At 37.4% G+C, this 25,049-nt stretch overlaps 2 protein-coding genes across 3 annotated transcripts; one reads left to right on the top strand and one right to left on the bottom strand.

Moving 5' to 3' along the window:
* Positions 1 to 811: 811 nt before the first annotated feature.
* Positions 812 to 7,338, bottom strand: LOC120631028 (zinc finger CCHC domain-containing protein 24-like). Of its 2 annotated transcripts, none has more exons than XM_039900420.1 (3): positions 7,161 to 7,338; positions 2,718 to 2,906; positions 812 to 1,119 (listed from the first exon to the last, which is right to left on the bottom strand). In XM_039900420.1, exons 1-3 carry the CDS (start codon positions 7,284 to 7,286, stop codon positions 964 to 966), a joined length of 471 nt encoding a protein of 156 aa, XP_039756354.1. In that variant the 5' UTR covers positions 7,287 to 7,338; the 3' UTR covers positions 812 to 963. The 2 variants fall into 2 exon arrangements, with proteins under 2 accessions (XP_039756354.1, XP_039756355.1); XM_039900421.1 differs by lacking the exon at positions 7,161 to 7,338 and adding an exon at positions 5,439 to 5,570.
* A 4,695-nt stretch (positions 7,339 to 12,033) lies between these two features.
* LOC120630854 lies at positions 12,034 to 21,177 on the top strand. The gene is made up of 5 exons (XM_039900156.1): positions 12,034 to 12,122; positions 15,832 to 16,590; positions 17,292 to 17,496; positions 18,114 to 18,267; positions 20,078 to 21,177. The coding sequence occupies exons 2-5, from the start codon at positions 16,221 to 16,223 to the stop codon at positions 20,252 to 20,254; spliced, it is 906 nt and encodes a 301-aa protein (XP_039756090.1). The 5' UTR covers positions 12,034 to 12,122; positions 15,832 to 16,220; the 3' UTR covers positions 20,255 to 21,177.
* Positions 21,178 to 25,049: the final 3,872 nt, after the last annotated feature.

The raw sequence follows: 25,049 nt of genomic DNA, 5'->3' as shown, positions 1-25,049 counted from the left end.
CGGTAAAAATAGTCGTTCAGATAAATTCCTGAGGAGGTGAAAATTTAAAAGGGCTGATTTGATCGTACTATACGTGCGTATTTTATGTAAAAAAATGAAGCGGTGATAGTTTACTGGTTAGAACTTCGCCCTCTCTTCCGAGGGGCCGAGTTTGAATCCCAGCACGCAACATTAACTTTTCGTAGTTATGTGCGTAATATAGTTATAGTTATATATACTTGCTTCAGAGGTGAACATTGTGAGGAAACCTACTTGCTTGTGATTTCTCCATAGGAAGAGATGGTGTCCATTCCCGTGCCTTGGGGAGCACGTGAAGCCGTTAGCAACCTCGTCTGGTGGTAAATGGCAGTCTGAGATAGTCTGAGTAGCGGGCTACCCTGAAGGTATGGCAGTTGTTTTAGAACAATCCCCCCAATCAGTTTCTACACGACATCGTACCGGAACGCTAAATCGCTCGGTGGCACGTCGTTGGGTGGTAAAAATAGGTAACTAGCCATAGTCGAAGCCTCTCATGTACGCACAAACGACAGATCAAACTGCTATTGCATTTCTTAAGTTAGCCCTTTATTGCAATCTCCCTGGTGGTAAGTGATGACGCAGTCTAAAATGGTAGCGGGCTAACCTGTTAGAGAGTATGGTAGTCATACCCCTAATTGGTTTCTACGCGACATCGCACCGGAACACTAAATCGCTTAGCGGCACGTCTTTATCGGTAGAGTGGTAACTAGCCACGGCCAAAGCCTCCCACCAGACAAGTGTAATGAGAATGATTGAATGAATGTATGAACGAATGAATTAAGGAATGAATAAATAGATGTATGTACATTTATTTGAATGATTGTACACCGCAAAGAATAAAAGTGGTAAGTTATAAAGAAGGTAAAATTCAGTGTGTTGCAACGTTTTCAATTAGTAACTGTCGCTTATTTTAATAGGTACGTTTGCAATTCGCGTGGCTTCTATCTAGCCCAGGGCTATGCCGTTTACCCTGGCTATTGCTGCGGTCCAATCTCTACGGCCACAATAGGATTTGAGAGAGCGGCACTTCTGGCAAAGTTCGCGCGGGTGCTTCTTAGTCGGATCGCTTTTATCCAGACCCCCAGGTTTATGGAGGGGCATCTGAAACCAAAGAGAAAATCTTCTAGACTTGCTATGTTCTAAATTAATAAAATATTAAAGTATGCACGAGAACTTTGATGTTACTACCATCGCTTGAAACAAGATTTTATCTAAAGTATTTGACGTACATTATAGGTCTAGGTATATATGTTACGGGTAAGGTTGGAAGTTGTAATAAACTAAGGTTTACCCGGGTTTGCTTAGTATTACCCAAGGTTTTTGGGTAATGTCCAAATAATAATGAAATAACCTTACATAGCCCAACCAACCGGAGTTGGGTAGACCTAGGTGAGTATGGGTAAAATCTGAATTAAAATTTATTTTACTTATTATTCGAACTTTACACAAAACGGTTGTTTTTTTTTATTTATTTTATTTATCGACCTGAAAGATATGAGCACAGAAGCGACTTCTTAATGTGCTCTCCAAGGCGCGTGGGTAAATCACCGCCACTTCCAAACTCCGGGCTGGTGTTAAGAATTGCTTTAAAGATTGATATTGAAAAGACATACACAAGATTGATATGTAAACGTGTGAATTATGCAAATAAAGATCTATCTATCTATCTAAATCTATACATATCTACTTACCTATAATAAAATTGGAGGGTCTGTTTTCAATATTGAAATCACCGTTTTTTACTACATGTATATGACTAGGTATATATACCTTATATATAGTAAACATACACAAAAATAACGTTTTTTTTATTATTATTTTTTTATTTAATTTTTTTGTCTTCCTGTCTGTCTGTTTGTTCCGGATAATCTCTGAAATGGCTGGACCGATTTTGACGGGACTTTTATTGTCAGGTAGCTGATGTAAAGGAGTAACTTAGGCTACGTTTATTTTAGATACATTCTTTTATATCGATGATATATTATATATCATCGATATTAAAAAAAATAAGGACACCTAAACAAAACCTAATTGGAAAGTTCTATTTAAAAACTCGATTTTTTTACAAGAATAGTTACACAACAAAAACAAACGCGGATGAATTCGTGGGCAACAGCTAGTAAGAAATAATAATAAAGATATAATTATATTATGACAATACACGCATCGCCATCTAGTCCCAAAGTAAGCGTAGCTTGTGTTATGGGTACTAGGATGACTGATGAATATTTTTATGAATAACATACATAAATACTGATAATATACAGATAAACCGGACACTGAACTCATTCATGTTCTTCACACAAAAAAATCCAGCTGTTGGAATTGAATGCATGGTCTTGGAAAAAGAAAACAGAGTTACTGCCTTTTACGCCACTTGGCTGTGATAGCAGAACCGATCCGGGGAATGAATCCAGTACTTCGTGATCTGCAGTCGAATACGCTAACCAAAAGACCAACGAGGCAGAAGCAGTGATAGCCCAGTGGCTCGACTTCTCTTTCGGGGGACCGATTTCGAATGCCAGCACGCGTTGCAGATGTATGGCGACGTTTGACAGCAGTGATTGCAAGATTTACGCCTGTCGCATTGCTGTCGCGAGATACGTACTGCCGAACACAGCATTGCAACAACGCTGCAAAGCGGCAGAAATGAGCATGGCGTACTTCGCCGGACGAATTCTGTAGCAAAAAGCTACTACCTGTCTGTGGGGATACACGTTGATCCTACACTTGTTACAGTCCTGGCCACTGTTGGCCCAGGAGTTGGCGCTCATCCAGCGGCGCTTGCATTGAGGGCATCGGTACTCGCCGAAGCACCGCTTTTTACCTTGATACGGCGTCAACCCCTTCTGTTCTCCGGCTTCGTCCCCATTCTTGTTCTCTTCCACCTGAAACCATAATTAAATTTATCCGCTACTGAATAAATAAGGAAGCGTTGCTAGTCCAGGGTAGGACTTCGACTTCACTTTTGGGCCAAGTTCAATCCCACGCACCTCTAACTTTTCAATTTTTAGCAGCGTATAATATCGCTTGCTTTTTATCAACGGTGAAGGAGAACACCGTGTGAAACCTGCACGTCTGAGAGTTCTCGATAATGCTCTAAACAGTGAGGGTTGATATTTTTAAAATTAATTAGGTACTTTTAAAGTGAACATACAATGTTCTGTGAATATTTCAAGAGACCACCTGTTGCCGTTATCAAAATTGAGCATTCGGTTCATGAGATAAAGCGTGGTGGAAGACAGAGGGACAGACGGATTGCTGATCTTAGTAATAGGACCCAAACCCAAAGAGTTAATTTACTGCCATGTGCATATTTTTGCGGCTCCTTGGTTGCAATTTGAAAACTATTATTTTTTTCAATAAAACTCATAATCATACTATTATAATTCAAAATTCAAAATTCAAAATTCAAAATTCATTTATTTCAAGTAGGCCTAATATAAGCACTTTTGAAACGTCAAGTCTGTCTGTTTGTAGTGATTCTACCACCGGTTCGGAAGGCAGATTCTACCGAGAAGAAGCCGGCAAGAAATTTGAAAGTAACCTAAGGATGGATGGCTGTTACTCTATTACGCAAAAACTACTAAACGGATTTTGATTGATTATTAACAGACAGGCATAACACAGGCTATCTAAAACGAAAAGCATCAATCTTCCGCTAAAACGCATAGAGTACCTACCTAAGGCGGTGCGAATGGTAACAGGTAGCTTTGCCAAGCGTCCGGATAAAGTCGGACATAGTGAGGCTTTATGTTTGCGTATCCGGCCTAAATAATCGGTGTCCGGCTTGTCAAGCTTTTGTTAGGCTTACCTAAAACATTTCGCAAACGAGCGAGCGCCGAGCGTGGACGAGCGCAGGTAATAATCAAAAAGCTTGATTTTACAAACTATTTTTTTGTCGTAGGTACCTACCTACCTATTATTACTGAGACACAAAATCCTCAATACTGAAGGTCCCGCCTTTATACCCAACTGTCCGGCTAAACTTGCTGGTCCGTACCGTTATTAGGTTTGGTGACCTGGCAAAACTAGTGGCAAGGCAGGATACGAGCTATCACGCAACAAAAACAGACGCAATAATGTGATGCATAAGGTGCATATGTTAATTTCATAAGGAATCCCTGTAGAAATATTAAATCAAATGAAGCATACCTACCTATTTATTATTCCACACAAACTAATACAAAACATTCTAAGTGTTTACTTATGACTACCGTATTGAAGATAAAAGACCGACACGCACATAGTACCTACGCAACACGTCCCTAATAAAGTGACAGGAGTCAGTTCATTTTAATTTTGCATGTGATGTTACAGCTGTATCTGATTTCTTTCAGTAAAAACTATGGCAGTGGTTTACTGAAAAATTATTAGCATTTCGTTTATACAGATAAGTGTCAGAGACAGTAAATAATGGGCCTCTAAAACCTGTGAAGTATTATTTCGGTTTTCATTTACACGTCGTATATAGAAATCATCTGTGAAAAGTTATTTAAACGATGGTAGGTACAACCATGATCAAAATACAAATAATAGTCAGTGGATGACCACTTTGTTCAACATTATGTAGAGATTTATAAACTAAGTAACTAAATGAAACGTTTACAGATAGCTGGATTATTTAGCACATATTATTTCAAGGACATCAGAACACCTTACCGAATAACCGACAGTCCTCTGTGCAGAGCATGCATGGAGGCAGATGAAACACCGACTCACGTACTACTCCAATGTAGAGGAGTAAAGGAACAACGCGCAGCATACCTTGGCTCCCCAGCATCACTCCCTGAAGCACTTGGCGACCTGGGCGGCCTGCTAAGCTTCTGGAGTGAGCTCGGCTGGCTGGAGTTACCCAGCGGGGAGCCGCACTAGTGGCACTACGTACAACGGAAGGTTCCGGCCGACCAAGTACGGAGACAAGCCCAGAGGAAGAAGAAGAAAAAGAAGAACACCTTACCGAACGTGTTGGCTGAATAATTTACGCTAATTGTACCTACGGGAAATACACCATGCAGCTTGCTCCCAAGTATAGATACCTGTTGCCAACGCGAGACGATACGGCAAGAAGCCGAGCCGTGTGGACACAACAGATCAGAATAAGTTCTTAACAATACTTAAACAAAAAATCCTTTAATTTAAAACCTATGCCCGTTTGAAATGGCGGCAAGAATGTGCGCATTTCCGTGCTGAACAGAGAATTTACCACAGGGAAAAAATACACTTACCTACCTGTTAGATATACAGGAATAAATTGTTATACCTATGTTACCACGGGAAAAAAATACACTTACCTGTTAGATATACAGGAATAAAATGTTATATGATATTTTGTGATATATGGTGGCTCCATCTTGGTTTCGCATTTCAATGGCGCAAATGCTTGGTACAAACTAAAATGGAATTCAATGTAAACTCACCATTTTTAAGTGTAACTAACTATTATTATTGGATAAATTGTTAAAAGGCATGAAATGCATGTGTTTTTGCAGAGTACTTAAAGATAAGTAACAACAGTTTGTGTATAGGTAGTGTATACAGTGACAAAGTACTCAGAGTCTGAAGTTCGTAGGCAGTTCCACGAAATACCCCGACCATAGAGTAAGAATAGAGTAAAAAAATGTAAACTAGACTGTAGGCCGATATTTTCAAATTGGCAATAGTCCAGAAGCAAGTGTTTGCGGTTTGTCAGAATAGACTATAGAAAATTGCTCTGTATAATAAAACATAAAGTTCTATTTTATCAGAGCAATTTATATAAGGTAGCTACTATTTGTCAGTCTACTTTTTTGTTTAATAATTAAATATTTAATAAACAATTATAATTTAGAATTTAATTATTATTGAAGTTGGCAGCATTGATAAGGTAATCAGTCAATATTATTACGTTTGCAAGTCGTTTTTAAACTTTCAGCGGGAACAATAAATCTAATTTCTAGTAGTGTTTGTATCGTCTTTGGCCAAGAACGTGCGATACTTTTTAGGCTCAGCCTCTGGAAACATATTCATTAATAAATGATGTAATTATAATGATTCTAGTTTATTATTTTTCATTATGAGTGATTAAAAAAGGTATAAAAGCATAAATGGTAGGTACTAATTTTAATTTTATTAATAGTCTCATATTATTGTCTAATTGAAAAAAAAATGTGGTTGGTGTTTGGCTGTTCAAAATATTCTTTTAAAGTTATACTTCTTTTGGCATGTTAGGGAAAATGACAATGAGTAAATTTGTCTTCCAAATTTTATTATATAGAAGTTTTTTTTTGTGATATTATATATATTAAGCCTTTCAGTTAAATACCGTTTTTCTATTGTTAATGTCGTTTTTCTACACAAGTCTATAGATAAAATTTTTGAAAAGATTTTTAAGTTGTTACGCTAAAGAAGTATAACTTTTAACGCGTGTACATAACTACACACACCTTTTTTTTTTTTTTTTTAATAACTTTAACATTCAGCTGTGAGTGTTTTCCATCCGCAGTATATTTCTAGCACATAATTTTACTCGGTTATAATACCTGCAAACTTACTCATAAAGGCAACTAGCTCATTGTAAAAAATATAACTCTCATTCATGCAATCGGATAACCAATGAAAACCAATGTCACCTTGCCGTTATGGAGTGCATACCTACAACTAGGTAGTTACATAGATAACTATCCAATGAATGTTTATGTACACATACGTATCTATAACATATATCTGTAGTTCTTGTAAACCTTGATCTTTAGAAATTTCACTGATGTTTCACTGGCATATAGACCAGGGTAGAAGCCTTTAAAAATAATTAAAAGTGAAAAAAATTAATAGTAGGATGCAACCCATTAGAAAAGGAGGGGAATATGATAAAAATGAAAGGAAAAATAATTTACGGGCGATCTAAGGTCGGGAAGGGGGTGGGGGTGAGTTTTTAGGCTAAAAACGGTTTTTCACGATTTCCGGTAAAACTAAAAGTCCTATCGAAAAAAGTCAAATGGCAAAGTTGTAGGTAATAAAAAGATCTAAAACTTTTGTATTTACAGTTTTTTCACATAACCTCCAAATTTATGTGAAAAATTCAAAAAACCAAGTTTTTTGTTTTTTTTTTTATCTTTTACAATTTTTTTTTTTTTTTTTAACGAAATTTGGTGAAAACTTACTTTTTTAAAGACAGACCTGGTCCAATAGACAGATCTCGCCCGGAAAGTATGTACTACCGCTTTCTGCTGCCAAGCAGCATTGCAGTGTTCCGGTCTGAAGGGCGTGTTGCCGGTGTACATGCACATGAGGCCTCAGGTTGGTGGACACGGGGCGGCACTTTGTCGGACGAGTTCTTTGTAGTCGCTGCAAAGTGTTGGTCTCTTCATAGGCGATGGTTTTTCACTTCAGCAGGGCTAGCACAGGCAGGAGACAAATATTATATCCCCCGGTTATATCCCCCTGACAAGGGATAAAACTAACGTGCCCACCTACTATATCAGGGGAACAGGGAATTGGAGAAGTTTATCGCTGTTTATTATTACAATGCATGTGCGTCAATGCTTTGAGAATCAATATGCGTGCTGGTGGCCCTTTGCTTGGTTCCTCAATTATCACTTTTAAAAAAAGAAGTAGGTACATACGATTCTCTGGAACTTATAATATGGTCAAGGGCCTTATTTTACTTCTAATTGTAATAAGAAGAAATACTTTATAATAAAGGTAAAGGTAATATACAGGAAAAAACAGTAAGGAGTATACAGTAAACAATGTAGACATGCTAAGGCGGCCTTATTGCTGTAAGCAATCTCTTACAGGCAACCTTTGTAGATAGGATTTACAGCAAGAGACCGGGATAGTGCCGGAGAAAGTGCAGAAAGTGAAGTCGAAGTCATACCCATGGGACTGTCACCGCTTTATATACACACCGTTTATCACTAATTGTTTATTGCAAGTTATTCTAAAACCTAGCGTTTTGAGAAGTGTTGTAAATTCCAATTTAAGTTCAAATCTATATTTGCATGATTGCAGGTTAACAAATTTGATCTTATAATAAAACATTACATGTTAGGTGCTACAATCTTCCATTCTATAGCATGCAAATTATAGTAACATTTATAAAATTACTAGCTGTTGCCCGCGACTTCGTCTGCGTTTGATTTTGTTTTGATGTGGCATTAAATTTAGTTGTACATCTAAAAAAAAATAAAGTATGTAGTATCGCTAAGCCTTAAATGATGGGTTTGCTGCTGTCCGCTGAGGAGTCCTCTATCTCCATCCACAGTTTGGGCAAAATTAAACACATATTATAACCTCTATAGAACAAAAATAATTATTTAAGTCGGTTATAATTCGTCGGAGTTATGGTGTAAAATCGTCAAACGCTAAAATTAAATAATATAAAGTAAACCAAAATATAAACCTAGAAACGCAATAATTAAAAGTTTACTCTCATAAAACTGGACAATTTAATGAAATTAAAGTACGGAGTAGGTACGGATACGTAAACTAGTTATTATTATATAAGTATCCTAAGAAGGAGATACCTAGGTAGAATAATATTGTAGTTTTCCAAAAAAGTACCCAGAATCCTATAACCGATCTTGGGTCCTCGGGATAAAATATTTCTCATCCAGGGAAAAATGACGGTTTCCGTAGGTTTTTTTATAAAACAAAATAATTGTGGGATGAAAATGAGTGCACTTCTAGCTGGCGTTTTTATGAAGAAGTCCCTAAATTTTATAAATCAGGGCGGATTACGCCAGGTATCTTTGGAACGAAATTAGGAGAATTTTGAGAACTTTGTTATGGAAGAACTAGCTAACCAATCGGTAAAATATGCCTAAATTATTAACTATTTGCAAAAAATGATTATAAATACCATGGTGCAAATCGCAACATCTTTTTCTGTAGCTAGGCAGGTACATATTTTTTAAGGCAGGGGGGCTGAAGTCATCAAGGCTTTTTATCATTTTTGTAAACCAGTTGATCGAAGAACTCAGCGGAGCCGGTGTCGGTTGTTCAATTGATGGCGTAACCATCAATAACATCAGTTATGCGGATGACATGGTGCTGCTTAGCCCTTCGGTCAGTGGTCTCAGAAGGTTGCTCCATATGTCACTATGTGAGGAATATGCAAAGGCAAATGGACTTAGCTACAACTCCAAAAAGAGTGAGTTTCTTGTCTTCAGAGGAAAAAATAAACCGAGCACGTTTAAACCGATTTTTTAACTTTGTGGCTCTCCTCTGAGGCAATTAGCTAAGTTCAAGTACCTTGGCCACGTAGTAACCGAACGCCTTGATGACGACAGCGACATCGATCGGGAGCGCCGGGCGCTGTCGGTCCGAGGCAATATGCTGGCTTGCAGATTTGCACAGTGTACCACGCAAGTAAAGCTTTCATTATTTAGAGCTTACTGCCAATCATTTTACACGTGCAGTCTGTGGACAATCTTTACGCAGCGAACATACAGTACAACAATGTGCTGAGGGCGGTGTTGAAGAAGCCAACACGCTGCAGCGCGTCAGAGATGTTTGCGGAAGCGCGGGTAGATGATTTCTAAGCGATCATCCGCAAGCGTGCTGCGTCAATGATGAGCAGGCTCATGAGCAGCACCAACACCCTCCTCAGTACACTGGCATGCAGGCTGGACAGCTCTCTCTGGGGAAGCTGGGATGGCTCAGACTATAAGGAATTTTGTGTATAAGGTTGTTTTTAGTTGTTAAGTACTAACATAGGTTTAACTACATTGTTTCACTAACACGATATGGACAAATGTCCGAAAAAAATTATTATTATTATTATTATTATACATCGAAGTAAACCTCCCTTTAAAAATCCAAAAAGTCGGAATGAATTAGCCGAGTCCATAAAAAAATGCTCGGTAGAGTTATTAGGTAGGTACTTAAATAGTAATAAATTAAATAGTACAAGTACCTAGTAGGTGGTTACGTAGTTTTGTGGTTCTTTTGTAGAACTCATTAGGTATAAACCGCTTTCAAGAAAATCTACAACAATTGCTTTCGTAATAAATACTTTATTAATTAATTATGAGATTAGGTACTTAATAAATTAATAAAGTATTTATTTAGAAAGCACTTTTTGTGATAATTATTATTATTTATCACAAAAATTGCTTTCGTAATATAAATAGTCTATAATTTAATTAAGTTTCTCATCTCATACTACTAAACTGATATATTTGAAGAAGTCTAGTACTCACATAAAATTCCAGGAAATGCTTAACACCAACGTTCTAAAAAAATCTGAATCTTAGGAAACCCGAATAAACGAGGGCAGAACGGCGAATTTGGGGAAGTTTAACAATATTGTCAGAGATAAGAGTGACCTTGTCGTTAGGAAATTCATAAATCGAATAGGTAGTATCAAAGATTTATTAAACTTATCTTAATAGGTAGGTACCTTGTTTAAAATATGCATTGGTAGGTCCGAAATTGACAAAAATTATGCTATAGAAGCAAATACTCAAGACACCAATATTTATGTGCCTTTCGCAGACGATATGCGATTGTCACTAATTTATGTTAATTTAACATTGATTTAATATGTTACTGCCATTTCGAGTAACTCGGTTGTTTATTTACCGCTGGAAATACGAAAGAAAGTTATCCATTAGGAGTTTCCTCGATCTCTAAAACTCTTAATGATATTATTATAATCCTTTTCCTTGCAAGTAGAAAAATATCATCCAATCGGTAAAGACTTGGCACAGAGATGTAATAGAACAATAAGCGTTGATTTGCTATCACACATATTTGTTCTGATAAAGTATTCCGTATTGTTGTTTACATGAATGGAAATTTCTATTTGACCAAGGCTTATTATTGATCTTCTGTTTAGTTTAGTGTTTACTCAGACATTACATACACAGCAATACGCGGAATACTTACACAGTTACCTTTGGTTGTGTGCGTGAGTTTGTTTAGACGCTTCAGATAAGCTGCGGGTTTTGGTCGGCTCAGCACAGCGATTTATTTTTTATAGTTTACGCGTTATCAAAGTATAAAGAGGGTAATAATAAGGTCTTTAGTTTTTTGCTTAAAGAACTACTTATAATAGTACCGAAATTATCTTTTTGACATCGTACTTTGGTGAAAATTGGTATGAGTCTAATAAAGATCTTTAAAGTTGGAGTTATGGAACTCCTCAAAACACTACATTAAATAAGTGATAGATGGCGCTAATTTGGCTGTGGTAACGTTTGGTTCACAGCCAAATTAGCTTAATATTTCTAAGACCTGCTAAATTAATCTTTTAACAAAATTAAATACCGCAGGTCTTTGAAATAAATAAGAAAAGATAATATTTTTAAGAGTCGTCAAAAGAATAATTTTCTTACACTGTAAGTATGATTATTATATTCCACATTTATGTTCTCTCTACCGTTAATATTATGTATTATTTTATTTTATATATGTACTGTTTTTGTAATTATTAATATGTATGTATATTTTTAGTATATTGCGCAACGCTAACGATTCATATGTGAGTCAATTCTCTGTAATGTTTGCCCGGAAGAAATCACCATAAGTGATTTTACACATACATTTGCTTCGGAAATTAAAATTACTTTTACCTTTGTTCTTATTATTTTTGTATTTTTGATTGATTGAAAAGATTGTAGGTATCTTTTCCGTGAAGAAAATTATGAAATCGCTACATTACAACAGCCGTCTTAGCTTTTAATTGTAAGTTGAGTAAAATTTACGTCATGACAAGTGTTTCAATGTTATAGAGAATCCGGCCCTATACGAGATTTGCAGCTGCAATCCATTGACGATGCTCCACGTGTCTAATTACATTTTAAAACGACTTGCAAATCACCGCTCCGCTCCGCTCATAAAGTAATATCATCCTAATTAGCGCAAAACACCTAACGCACACATCCATCCACCAACCCATCGCCAGACGCCAAGTCACGCACACTAACGCAAAACTGAATGACGCAGTTTGGTTGACGCCTGAGGGGTGAGGCGGAAAAGGGAGGGGGGGGCAAATCCGAATGAACGGTTTATATAGACCGCGTGTATGCAAACCAAACCAGTTTCACTCGACAAGGTAAACAAAACACATCTTAGAGACAAATTGCAAGTTATTCGCCAGGCGATTGACCTACCAATGGGTACGTTTTTGAACTGATTATATTATTATAGGCTACCTTGACCTTAATTACTTCCGTTAATTAGATATTTGCTTCCTAAAGAAGTTAACGTCAATTGCGTCATAATCTAATAACAGCTGATGGGTGACAAATACGACGTAGGAGATATTGATCCTTTGAAAGAACCGTGTTATTTGTATGACTTTGAAACCTATCCTTTATTTATTTTTATCTTACTTCCGAATTACCGTTTCCTCAGAATTTCTCCAATTTTACCTATCGTCGATTGCGTCATAGGTAACCTACTCACAGGTTACTGCAGCCTTAAGTACACATCTGTTAGGAATTTTCACTGGTATGAGTAATACGAGGTACCTATGTATTTTTGATCCTTTTAGAACCGTGTTTTGATGTGACGTCTGACGTAGAGACTACAGTATCAATATTTTGAACTGAATTATTTATAGGTACCTAGGTTGTAATTTAAATCAATATTATTATAATTAATAATAGTACAGCTAACTTTGCCTTTCTTACTTCCGGAGTTCAGTTTCCTGATCCTAATTGTATTTGTCGTCGATGACGTCATAATAAAATGGAGGTACCTAACTAAATTATGACTTTATTTATTAAGGATGTCTACTATGTGCCAAGTGCGACGTAGTTGGTGGTTTTCGATCACTTAGTACCGTGTTCTTTTCAATTGTCTTAGTTTTTTTTCGCATTTCCAAAATAATGAGTACTAGTCATTTATCAATGTCAATGAATTGAATTATAATATTTCGCGTAGGTATCGCTGACCTCTTCCTGACCTATTTATTATAATAAGGTCGTGCTATTTAATATCATTAAAACATTGCAGGTCAGTTCCAAGGATAAATAATTTATATAATTACAGTGGTAGGTATATTCCATCTAAACTTGCTTGAAACCCCGAAACCCTATCAACTATCAGAGCTTTAAATTATCTTTTGCTTCTTTGTTTATTTCTAAACAACAAGTTTTTACATCATTTCTTAATGTCATTCAATTGTATAATACTCTTATAACCTGACCTAAAATAATATTCCTTGCGAATAATTAACATCAACGCGTAATAATAATAATAATAATAAATGCATAATAATAATAATTTATTCACATATTATAGTCTAAGAAAACTGCGCATCATATCATGATCATAATATTTGTTTTGTGACGTTGTTGATAGTTGCATTAAAGTAGAACAAATAAACTGCAATGCAGCGACCAATAAATTTATCTTATAGGTACCTACCTATTTATGGATTGTATTGCAATGCAGAATGAATTATCACTACCTATTAATAAAAACGAATATAATTTCGCATAGAAGCATTCTTATAAGTTACTAGAATGTTTCTCATTAGTGGTAGCTAATTAGTTTTTAATAATAACTTATCACTTCACACAATCATTTACTTTTTAAGATAAGTAGGTAGGTACCTATCTCATTTTTAATTACCACCTACCTACGAATAATTGTTTATAGAAGACTAAGCCTATCTGTTAATTTGAACATTTTCTTTTAATTTTTGAATGAAAATTCAGTCGATGCTTACATTATTACTATCAATATACTATACAAATATATTCATTATTTACTAGGTATCTTAAAGTTTTCTAGATTGCAAAAGTAAGATCGTAACGATGATTTGCTAAAGGAAACATGTACCTAGGTCCATTTTCTCTTAGGTACATGTCCTATAATATAAACTTCTCTTCTAAATCTTTGAATTACTTGCTAATAATATTAGGTTTATATAGGCTTGGCGTCTTTCGGCGTTTCACTTGTCATGGCGGATCGCTAGATTTTGCAATTTTATTTATTGGAAAAAATACCTACCTCACTTAGAATATAAATACCAAGATCCAAAAGTTGAAGTTCAAACCCAGTTTACGCTAACGGGGAAACTGCGTCATCGAATTCGCCGGGGTATTTCGCAGTGACCTTGGAAGCAATTTTATGACGCGATGACGTTAACATGACTCATTTTCATTTCACCATAATAATTACCCAATAGATATATGAACGGTATTATTTGTATGGGACGGTGTATTATTTTAAAGTTAGCTATAGGTATCTCAATTTATACTTACCTAGCTGATTTAACTAAACTAAACTAAACTATCTTGCTAAACATTTTAATATGTTTTAAATTCTGATTTTAGACACATTGCCGATCCGCTTAGTTTATAACGTGATACCTACCTAGTTATATCCGAGTATGAGTTTCTATGTTTATATTTGCTGCCATGGGTCTCTAGAAGAGATCACTAATGGAAATGATTAGTTACTGATAACACTAATTATACTCCAAAAAGTCGGAGGCTTCATAACCAGGGCGATTTAACGAATACCTAATACCTAGGTAGTAAATATTTGTTGCGCCGATGGGCGTCATGTTGTTTGATTAACATTAATGTTTTTCGGTGTCTGGATATTTATGTATAAGTATTTAGGTATGTAGGTACCTATATTATTCATAAAAATATTCAGCAGTCATCTTAGTATCCATAAACCAAGCTTCACTTACTTTTGGGCTAGATAGCGATGTATGTATTGTCGTAGTATATTTATTATGTAGGTACATGATTCATGAAGTAGGTCCCAGTTTTTATTCTACACATGACTCGACGCGACATCACACGAGTCGATAACGGATGGCCTCAATTTGATAATCTATATTATATGACCGCCATCTCGCATTATTATCATTTGCCTTGTGTCAGGAGCATCATGCAGGCTTCCGGTTCCTTTCAGAGTAACTACCTACCTACTTGTTAAATCATATCATGTTTATTGACATCTTCATCGTCATCATTCACAGTCCATAAAAACCTTTTTATGAATAATATAGACTGAAAAAACATTCATGCTCGTCACACAATTTCCAGTTGTGAGAATCGAACCCACAGCCTTGAACTCAGAAACGCTGCCCACTGCGCCAGATGGCCGTCTAATGTTCAACACTTACGAGCTCACTGAAATACATCCCACTTGTATAATGTCTTGGACATGATTATTAATTTTGAAAACTTTCCAATGACGTTCGAAAATAACAAAAAAATACCTCATTTTTGCAGAAATTAAAAAAAGGTTAAAGGTTTTGTTGATATAAATTGCAAATTGTATTAAAAAATTAAGTTTCTTTTTCCGCGAAAACGCTCGCTGGGTAGCATGGCTTCTTTCCATAGCTAAAGATTATTGATTTTGTTATTGATAACAAAAACTTTGCAACTGACTGTTTGAAATCTCAAAACACGTGAGAGAGATTTTAGAAGTTCAAGCAGTAAAAAATTAGGTCTTAAACTATGTTTTAAAAATGACGTCATAATTATGAATTCTTCGTTTCACCTGTCATGGCGTTTGTTTTACACTATGTAAAATATATTTATATTATGAATGCGAAAGTGTGGTTGTTTCTTTGTTTGTCCTTCCTTCACGCTCTTACAAAGCAACCACTCAACTTATTTTAGTTACTTGACAGAACGTAGAGTAACAGAGGTAAGGAAAACAAACGGTTCCCAGCAACGCAGACGTGGGCAACAGCTAGTGTAAATATAAAAGATGCAATAGGAAACGATGCCGTCGATCATTTTTTTAATTTGATCTTTCCCTTTAGATACGTTAAATATAAAACGATTTGATAAAGATGGGTTAGGAAACGATGCCACCGAACAACATTTTAATTTGATATTTCTCTTTCAGATACGTTAAATATAAAACCATTAAGTCAGGAATTAGAGTGGTCTCTGGATGCGCCAAGCGGCGTTGGAGCCACTCGGGAGGTGGTTGACCACGCTCCCACCGCCATGGCCTGCACCTCCAGCGAGGAGAGGCAGATCCGCCGCGTCACGGGCCGCTGGGGCGCCGAGTGGTTGAGCTGACTCGGCACCGGGAGTTTCAAGCCCGCCGGCCAATGGCCGGTCGACCACCCCTTGCCGTGTCCACGGTGGGGGGCCCCCCGCCCAGCTTTGCACCTCACCCTCCGCCAGTACGAGGATTTGGTGGCCAAAGCCGAGGCGTTACTGAGCCGACTCGTGGTCAACGAACGCTACGATTCCGTTAACAACTTCATATCCCTATACGAAGCATACATGGCTGCCCCAGATGAAAACTTAAAGGAATTCTTCCCGAAGTACAACCCCCCAATACGCCCTCATAAACACACTTGTGTAGGCTTGGGCATGGAAGTGATGAAATGTCTGAAAGTGCTTGAGAAGGACTTCCCTGGTATAACCAAGTCGATGATGCTGGTATCTTGTGATGAGAATATTCAAGATTTAGTGGATTATACGACATCGTGCCCCGGGCCGCAAGGGTTTTTGATTGAGACAGAGAAGGACCACGTGATGGTAGCTTGCCATGTGAGGGTTGACGGCAGACCAGGAGTGTTCCTGTCCGACTTGGGGTACCACATATCTCGAGTCGTCACCGTCATGGCGGACCGCTGCTACCCGCATACAGGTAAGAATTAATTTTGCTCGAAACAAAATATGACCTCTAGCTCCTAAAATATTATTATACAAAAGTGAAGGCAGATATTATGTTTGAATATTTTTTTTTTGTTAAAAGACTCGTATTCTTTAAGTGAAAGGTTCTTGGAAGATCGTAATTTTTTATTCAGGACAATCCTACTTTAAAGTAAAGTGGTTAGCCGAAAGACGAACCCTGCTCCATTTTCTCAGGAATTATTTTTTATTAAAATAATAATATGTTCCCTGCTCCCTAGCCGCTTTGGCTAAGGTAACTGCACACCAGTTGCATTGTTAAAAGGACTTCGCTCGTGTCCCAAATATGATTGATGTACCCTATTTTTGCACTGAAAGTTCGCGCAGTGAGGACAAGTTAAGGTACCTACCATCAACATAATTATACATTATGTTGGAGTGTGGTTTTATTAAAAGATGGTCACGTTTAAAATCGAGTTCACTCCTCTGATTTTCAAATGCATCCGTGCAATGGTGCACAAAGCGTCGCCATTCCGTTCTTCTCTGAGCTAAGATGAAGTTAGGTTAGGTAAGTAAATGAACTTTTTCAATTGAGTGTAGCTCGAAAATGAACTGTTTTGTTTAGGTGTAGTTCTTAATTTTTTTAAACTCTTATAACTTCCTACTTAAATGTCCGATTAGTTTTATTATTAATAATTTAATATTGTATTTCCATAGGCTGGTTCACCCAGTCAGACGAGCCTCACTGCAAGAAGGAGTACAATTACCAGTTCAACCTGCACAACTGCAACTACGTGGAGTGGCATGAGCGGGAGACGCGAGGCGACAAGGTCAAGGAGAGGTTATCTCTGGTGTACGTCGCAAGAGCCTACCTCAGCGCAGTACAAGTTACCGAAAAGAGGAACCTGGTTTGGGATATGAAGTACGTATAATGCGGTAATTTTCTCTGGTTGCTGTTAATTCAAACAAGTAAAAAGCAACACTAATTAATAGTGCATTCGAAGAGTTCCTCGCAAAATATTGCAACGTTAGTCATTATGCATATTTATATCACTAGCTCTCGTTTTAAAACTTTCCGCAAGCTAGCCGGACTGCATTTCTTGTCGATCGTTATCCTAGGATTCCTACAAAATCCTACTTAATTAAGTCACTTATGAGCACAACATGTTAAACTGGCATTAATGTCCTGTAGTTAAAGTACCTACTTATTCTCTGTTAGCATATATTCCAAACCTGGGTGGTTTTCTGATGCTTTTGTAAACATTTTATACGAAAATGAATAAATAAATAAATACCAGAGTAGTCCACCACCCAGTGCGGATTGGTGGACTCCACACACCTTTGAGAATATTAAGTGGGACTGTCAGGCATGCAGGTTTCCTCACGATGTTTTCCTTCACCGTTGAAAAGATGTTTTAATTACTTTAAACGTGAATTACTTAGAACAGTGGGATTCGAACTCTGCCCCCCCGAAAGTGAAGTCAAGCTCCTACCCATTGCGCTATCACCGCTTATTAAGTACGTGTAATTATTTTCCAGAAGTCTCCTAGCCCGCAACCCCAAAGGCCACTTGACGGCGGGTATCTACTTCATATCCAAGCAGAAGGACACTCAGCTCACGATGATCTTTGACGGTCACAACGGCAAGCAGAGGAAGAAATTTAAGTTTGAAACCTTCTTGGAAGTGCAGAAGGTGTGTATGTTTTTTTTGTATCACATATCACTTTTAAAACAATCATTTTAAATCAGGGTTGCTGCCCACTGCGACAGTCGGCCGTCGAATTTAATTAATTAATTGTTATTCTTTAAAATAATTGTTTTAAACATATAATCTAAAATAAACTATTTAAAACTAAATAAAATCTAAAACGTCCTCGAAACCAACGTCGAAAACGTTAAAAAAAAAATCTAAAACGTCGTCTGCTTTTTGAGTCCGAGGCCTGGAAAATGTTTTTGTCATGAACATGAATGTTTTTCAGTGTCTGGGTGTTTATCTGTTTTAAATCTCCTTCAAAAGGCATGATGACAGTAATAAAGAGAGTGGACTAAAGACCTTACGTTGGAAGAGGCCAGAGTCCAGCAGTGGACTGTTAGACTGTTAAAGGTTATTAATGATAATGAATAATTAAAATGCAACACACTGTTAAACTTAAAACTAAAGCTACGTGGGTTCCAAACGCGCCCCGGTCTAAGAAGTCCACAACAAACTTAGCCGATTGTTTTTTTATTTCACCATCTCACATTGTCATTTAAAACTATTAAAGAAGCAATAATTTAAACCGAAGCATTTTTATCGTTGCTGTATTCCGTAATAATATAATAGGATTTTTCTATAAGCCTACGTTTAATACAAACTTTGAACTTTTAAAGAGACATCTCCAAGATATCAACTGTTAGTTTATTGTAAAATTGTATCCAATTTCCTTGTAATAAGTTAATTATTTTATGTAGGCTAGTATATTGCACTTGTATATTGCAAATTAAATACCGTCTACCCGCAGGTTTAATTTAGCTGGTAACAACTGGGGTTATTGCGGCGGGGGAAGATCTGGTTTGGGATGTGGAAATCAAGAAACCTTTGGCGCTTGTTCTGATATTATAGATAAAAAAAACAATAAAAAACTTAGACAACTAAAACTAAAGAGAAAACGAAAAATTTATTTTTCAAAACCATGAGCACAGATCAGAATAATTAATTTGTGACATTTACCGGGGATACGTCTTTCCCCTATTATATCCACCGTGGATATATTGTCTATTATATAACTGTATGTAACTTCTAGCAGGGGGTGAGAAACTTTTTTATTTATAGTACAATACCCCTGATTTTAATTATTAGAGTTTTAAAGTCAAAGTCAAAGTCAAAAATATCTTTATTCAAGTAGGCCCACAGGTGGCACTTTTGATGCGTACATAAGAACCACACGGTAGTGAGATGATGGCGATAACCACATTCGTAAACTTAAAACTAAAGCTACGAGGGTTCCAAACGCGTCCTGGTCTAAGAAGAAGCCCACAACAAACTTAGCCGGGTGTTTTTTTTTTTGTTATCACCATCTCACAATGTCATTTTAAATTATTAGAAGAGCAACCTGGTTAGAGCAATAATTTACACCCAAGCTTTTTTATCGTTTACGTAGTCCTTTATACTATAATAGGACTTTTCTATAAGCTTACGTTTAATACAAACTTTGAACTTTTTAAGAGACATCTCCAAGATGACAATTGGTAGTTTATTGTAGAATTGTATGCAATTTTCTTTTAAACGAATTATGAATTTTATGTAACCTAGTATATTGCACTGTAAGTTTATTCTTACTTCTAATGTTTAAATTATTGCAGTCACATTTTTTCTTAAATTTAGAAATGTTTTTATGAACGTACATTAAATTTTCAAATATGTACTGACTATACACTGTCATTATTTTAAAATCTTTAAATTTATCTCTCAATGAACAAAGGCTTTGAAAATAAAATCACTAAACGGTAACTCTAATTTCCAGATACCAGAAGAAGTCGTAGATGATGTCGAGGAATGCAACGACCAGCTCCGTTTGCGGGACGGCGAACTGCTCTCCGTGCTCAAGAAGCTGGCCACCATCATGACAGACGAGGAGTTTGTGGCGGAAATGCTCGAAATAAACGATAGGGTCGTACAACTTTCCGCTGGGGAGAAATAAACCTCTCATGAGTACACGGGCGTAGCAAGAAAATAACGTTTTTAGGGGCAGAGTAAATGAATTATAGCATTTTAGTGTCAATTTGTTTTCTCATACTTCGCATTTTTTTGACAGACTGGCCTATGACGTTACTTAAGTGTTGTGTCTTACGTGACAATACGTCTCTAATTCTGACGGTTTTCTTTTTAGTGTAATTCAAATGCTCTCTCAGGCTTTATTAAGACCTTCCACTGGCTCTGGTGCCTTTATCTTTCCCTAATACTACATTGGTTCATTTGTTAATATACAACTTAAACATAATTCCACAAAAATCAGTCAGTCATCTTTGTAGAATAGGGTTTAATTTTCCGCTAATATCTGGATAATTAAGAGATCTACCGCAGCCTTGTTAGCAGTTATGACTAGTATAATATTGTGGAAAAAAAAGAGAATTCTTTCATTTAATAAATAAATATCGGACATATTCTGGATATATATCTGGGCGAGAAATGGTGTCCAGTAGTCACAGTTGCAAGCTTTTTGTAAACTTTGATCACTTGCAACGTTTTGTGCCAGCTCTCAGTTCATCTTAAGAGGGAAATGGGATTTCTTGTTAGTACTAGTACGTAGAACTAGGACTAGAACTCCGACATGACCGGAGATTTTAGCTAAAAAAGGCATTTTTTTTCTTAATATACCATCTAAGAGTAGTAGTAAATTCATTAAGTACCAGCCTTTCTTTTAAGATATTTATAGATTATTCTAGCTACGCCCGTCATCAAATAGTTTCACAAGAAGGATAAGTGTTAACGGAATCATAACATCATTAACTTCAAGTATATTGTTGTAGTGACTTGTAGTATTGTAGTGTTATCATATATTTTTAATATTCATCTAATTAGTAGACGAATCGGCACATTGGGGAAATAAATTTTTAATATTCACATTAATATGTTTTATTTCTTAAAATTCCACCTGTTCTCCTCACAGATGAAAATCTTATTGGCTTAACTCATGCTTTAATATACATATACTAGCTGACCCCAGCGCCATATTTCGGGCTGATTTGTGAATCTAAACCATCCAGGGTGCCACCCAAACGCATACATAAAAATTCATTCCAATCGATCCAGCCGTCTAGGAGGAGTTCAGTGACATACACACGCACACAAGAAATATATATATAAACAAGCTGGCCCCTGCGCCATCTGTCGGGCTGATTTGTGAATCTAAACCATCCAGGGTGCCACCCAAACGCATACCGACAAATTCATTCCAATCGATCCAGCCGTCTAGGAGGAGTTCAGTGACATACACACGCACACAAGAAATATATATATAAAGATACGGCAGAATTTTCGCTAAAACTATAGACCTTTGCCTATTTATCAACCTGTAGCGACTGTTTTTGTGAGTACTTTGTACTTTATAGGACCAGGAACATACCAAAACTATGCTTTTTACTACAATGTTTTCTACTAGATGCCGCTAACAGTCGCTTAATCGGGCTGATAATACCTAATAATGATTAACCATCGATATGAATCTTTTTCTTTCGGCCGCTAACTATGGGCCTCATAAGAAGGCTCAGAGCCACTCAGCGGGCGATGGAGAGAGCTATGCTAGCAGTATCTCTACGTGATCAAATCAGAAATGAGGAGATCCGAGACAGAGAGTTACCGACATAGCTCAGCGAGTCGCGAAGCTGAAGTGGCAATGGGCAGGGCACATAGCTCGGAGAACGATGGACGTTGGGGTCTTAAGGTGCTGGAGTGGCGACCCCGCACCGGTAAACGCAGCGTAGGTCGGCCCCCAACGAGGTGGACGGATGACATCAGGCGTGTCGCCGGGAGGCAAGCGGCCCAGGACCGAGTATTGTGGAACTCCCTACAAAAGACCTATGTCCAGCAGTTTAAGGCCATGGTCCACCACACTAGGCAAGTGTGGATCGATAGACTTAACACACCTTTGAGAACATTAAACAGGCAACGCTAAACGCCCTACGGCGTGTCTGGGTTCGAACTCGGCCTCCCAAAAGTAAAGCCGCATTTCTAACCACTAAGCTATCACCGCTGTACCACATTATTGGTTAAACGTGAAAGTATAAAGGCACGTGGCTCTGGCACTTTTCTTATCAGCCATTAATAGATACGCAGCACGTGAAATGCAGTGAGGTTAATAAAACTCGCTTAAGTTATCAGCTGCGACAATGAAGCGGTCATAATTATTTTTATTTTCCACCACAAGTGTTATTTTATTGTATTGTATATAATGAGGTGACGCCTGCCGTTGCCAGTGGCGTGCACTTCATACATGCACAAAAGCACTGCCTACCCTAAAATTGATATATAACTCGTATTTTAGCCTTTATATGCAATTTTCCTGCTGAATGCATACCCTGGTAAGAAAACCAGTGCACGCCTGTGCGGACGGTGGTCTGTCATATTTAAATTGTAAGTACCATGTCACCCTATTCCCCATGTTTCATGTTTAAACACATACACACAGACACATTTTTTACTGGTTCCGGCATCTCCCCCCTGAAACCTATTGTTAGGTTCACCAAAGGTTCTAGACCTATTTTTTTTATTCCCCATGTTTAAGACACAGGTTTTAGAATAGAATAGAATATCTTTTCAAAATACACGTTTTAAAGCTGTTACATATTTAAAAAGGTTTTAGGTTATAGTGTAATACATATATACATATTATACATACACGGATACATACATACATCCATACATGGCGTGCAAAATTTAAGCATCATACAAATAATGCAACAAATGTCATTTTGTAGTAAAAAATCATTAACAGTATAAAAGTTCTTATTTTAACCATTTTTTTGAGTTCAGATCAAAATACAGTTGTCAACATCCTCCTGCGGTCGTAGTACGAGGCCATTAGCTTAGTTTATTTTTATTTTGTTTATAAACAATAGCAGCAGTTTTTACTGGTGTACCGCCAGCATCCCCTCTGAACCTATTGTTAGATTCACCAAAGGTCCTGGAACTTTGGTGAACCTAACAATATCTCCTATGGAGTGGTTTGCTAGGTCTCCTTCCCTAATTCTATCCTTATACCTTGTAGTTCCCATCTTACCAGCGCGTAGATGGGGCACTCAGCTATAAAGTGAAAGCTGGTGTCCATCTCACCACACCCTAGACAGGATGGACAGGAATGGCGTCTATTTAACAAGCCAAGTCCTGCGGTTATGCCTGCTTCCAGTGCTATATTGGTTCTGCTCTGTGTCACTAGTTGTTTTGTCTTAATCTTGAAATGACTTCAGCACTAACATCCACTACAAGTTAGCCCTTGACTGCAATCTCACCTGATGGTAAGTAATGCGGCCTAACCTTTCAGTTGGTTTCTACGCGACATCGTACTGAAACGCTGAATCGCGTGGCGGCAGGCGTTTGTCGGTACGATGGTAACTAGCCGCGGCCTTGGCGCCTCAACAAGACTAAGCTAAAACAATATAACAATAATATACGAGTTCATTTTTATTGCTAGAGGGTCTGGCACTCATTGTTCTGCCCATTTTTTTGGTTTACTGTAATAATTTACTGACCGAGCACAGAGGTAAGTGGGAAAACTGGTAATGCAAGGAACATGTGCTGAAAAGTGCCACCCTGTGTCCATCGATTATGAAAGATAATGTAGGAACTACATAGGTATTAGGTATCTTCTTAATTGATGCTGCTGCTTTAAAAATACTTGCTTTATATCAAAGCATAGTGTAATCACACTAAAGTGATGAAAGAACACGAAAGTCCGCCTGATGAGAAGTTTGGTCTTCCCAATATATGTCTTATATGGCGCAGAAACATGGACAGTGCGCTTGAAAGACCGTCGCAGAATCGATGCACTAGACATGTGGTGCTGGCGGCGACTGTTGTGGATCCCTTGGACAGCTTTTCGGACTAACGTGTCGGTCCTGGAGGAATTAAAAGTCAAAGAGAGGTTATCGTCGACTGTGCAGATACGAATCCTCCTTCTTTGGACACATAACTAGGAATAAGCACTCCATGGAACGACTTGTTGTCCAGGGGAAAGTGGAAGGCAAACGGTCACGTGGTCGATCACCCACGCGTTGGACAGACATAATTAAAGCTACAACACAAGCCTCCATAGTCCAATGTTCCAGAAACGCTAACGATCGTAACAAGTGGAGGCGCATCGCGGGGGCTGCTGTAGCCAAAGAAAATGTACCATCGTCAACCAAGAGTGAACGACTAAGGAGGAGGATAGTGTAATCTGACGGCCGATTGGCGCAGTGTTTAGCGACCCTGCTTTCTGAGGCCAAGGCCGTGGGTTCGATTCCCACAACTGGAAAATGTTTATGTGGTGATCATAAATGTTTTTCAGTGTCTGAGTGCTTATATGTATATTTAAGTATTTATGTATATTATTCATAAAAATATTCATCATTTATCTTAGTACCCATAACACAAACTACGCTTACTTTGGGACTAGATGGCGGTGTGTGTATTGTCGTAGTATATTTATTTATTTTAATCTTAACTGCACATTATGACGTACTTAGAAATGCAGTTTGCTAAACAGTGTTTTAAATATTAACAGGTCATTCACTGGTGCACTCGTACGATCGTGAAACTGTCGTGACGATATCGTTAGCTTTTGTTTCTTTATTTATTGTGATGAAAAGTTAGAAAGAGATGGCGGGCTGTCATGCGCAGAAGGCATGCCAGCCACGCGTTTATGACAGTAACGGTATAGGTATCGGTCTGTAACGTTATTCAGGTAAATATAGTCAGTATGGTATATGTTACCGGTTCTGTTTTAATATGACTAACTA

Source organism: Pararge aegeria, chromosome 17 (genome assembly GCF_905163445.1).
Source record: "Pararge aegeria chromosome 17, ilParAegt1.1, whole genome shotgun sequence".
Lineage (NCBI taxonomy): Eukaryota > Metazoa > Arthropoda > Insecta > Lepidoptera > Nymphalidae > Pararge > Pararge aegeria.
This window is presented reverse-complemented; position numbering and strand designations above follow the sequence as displayed.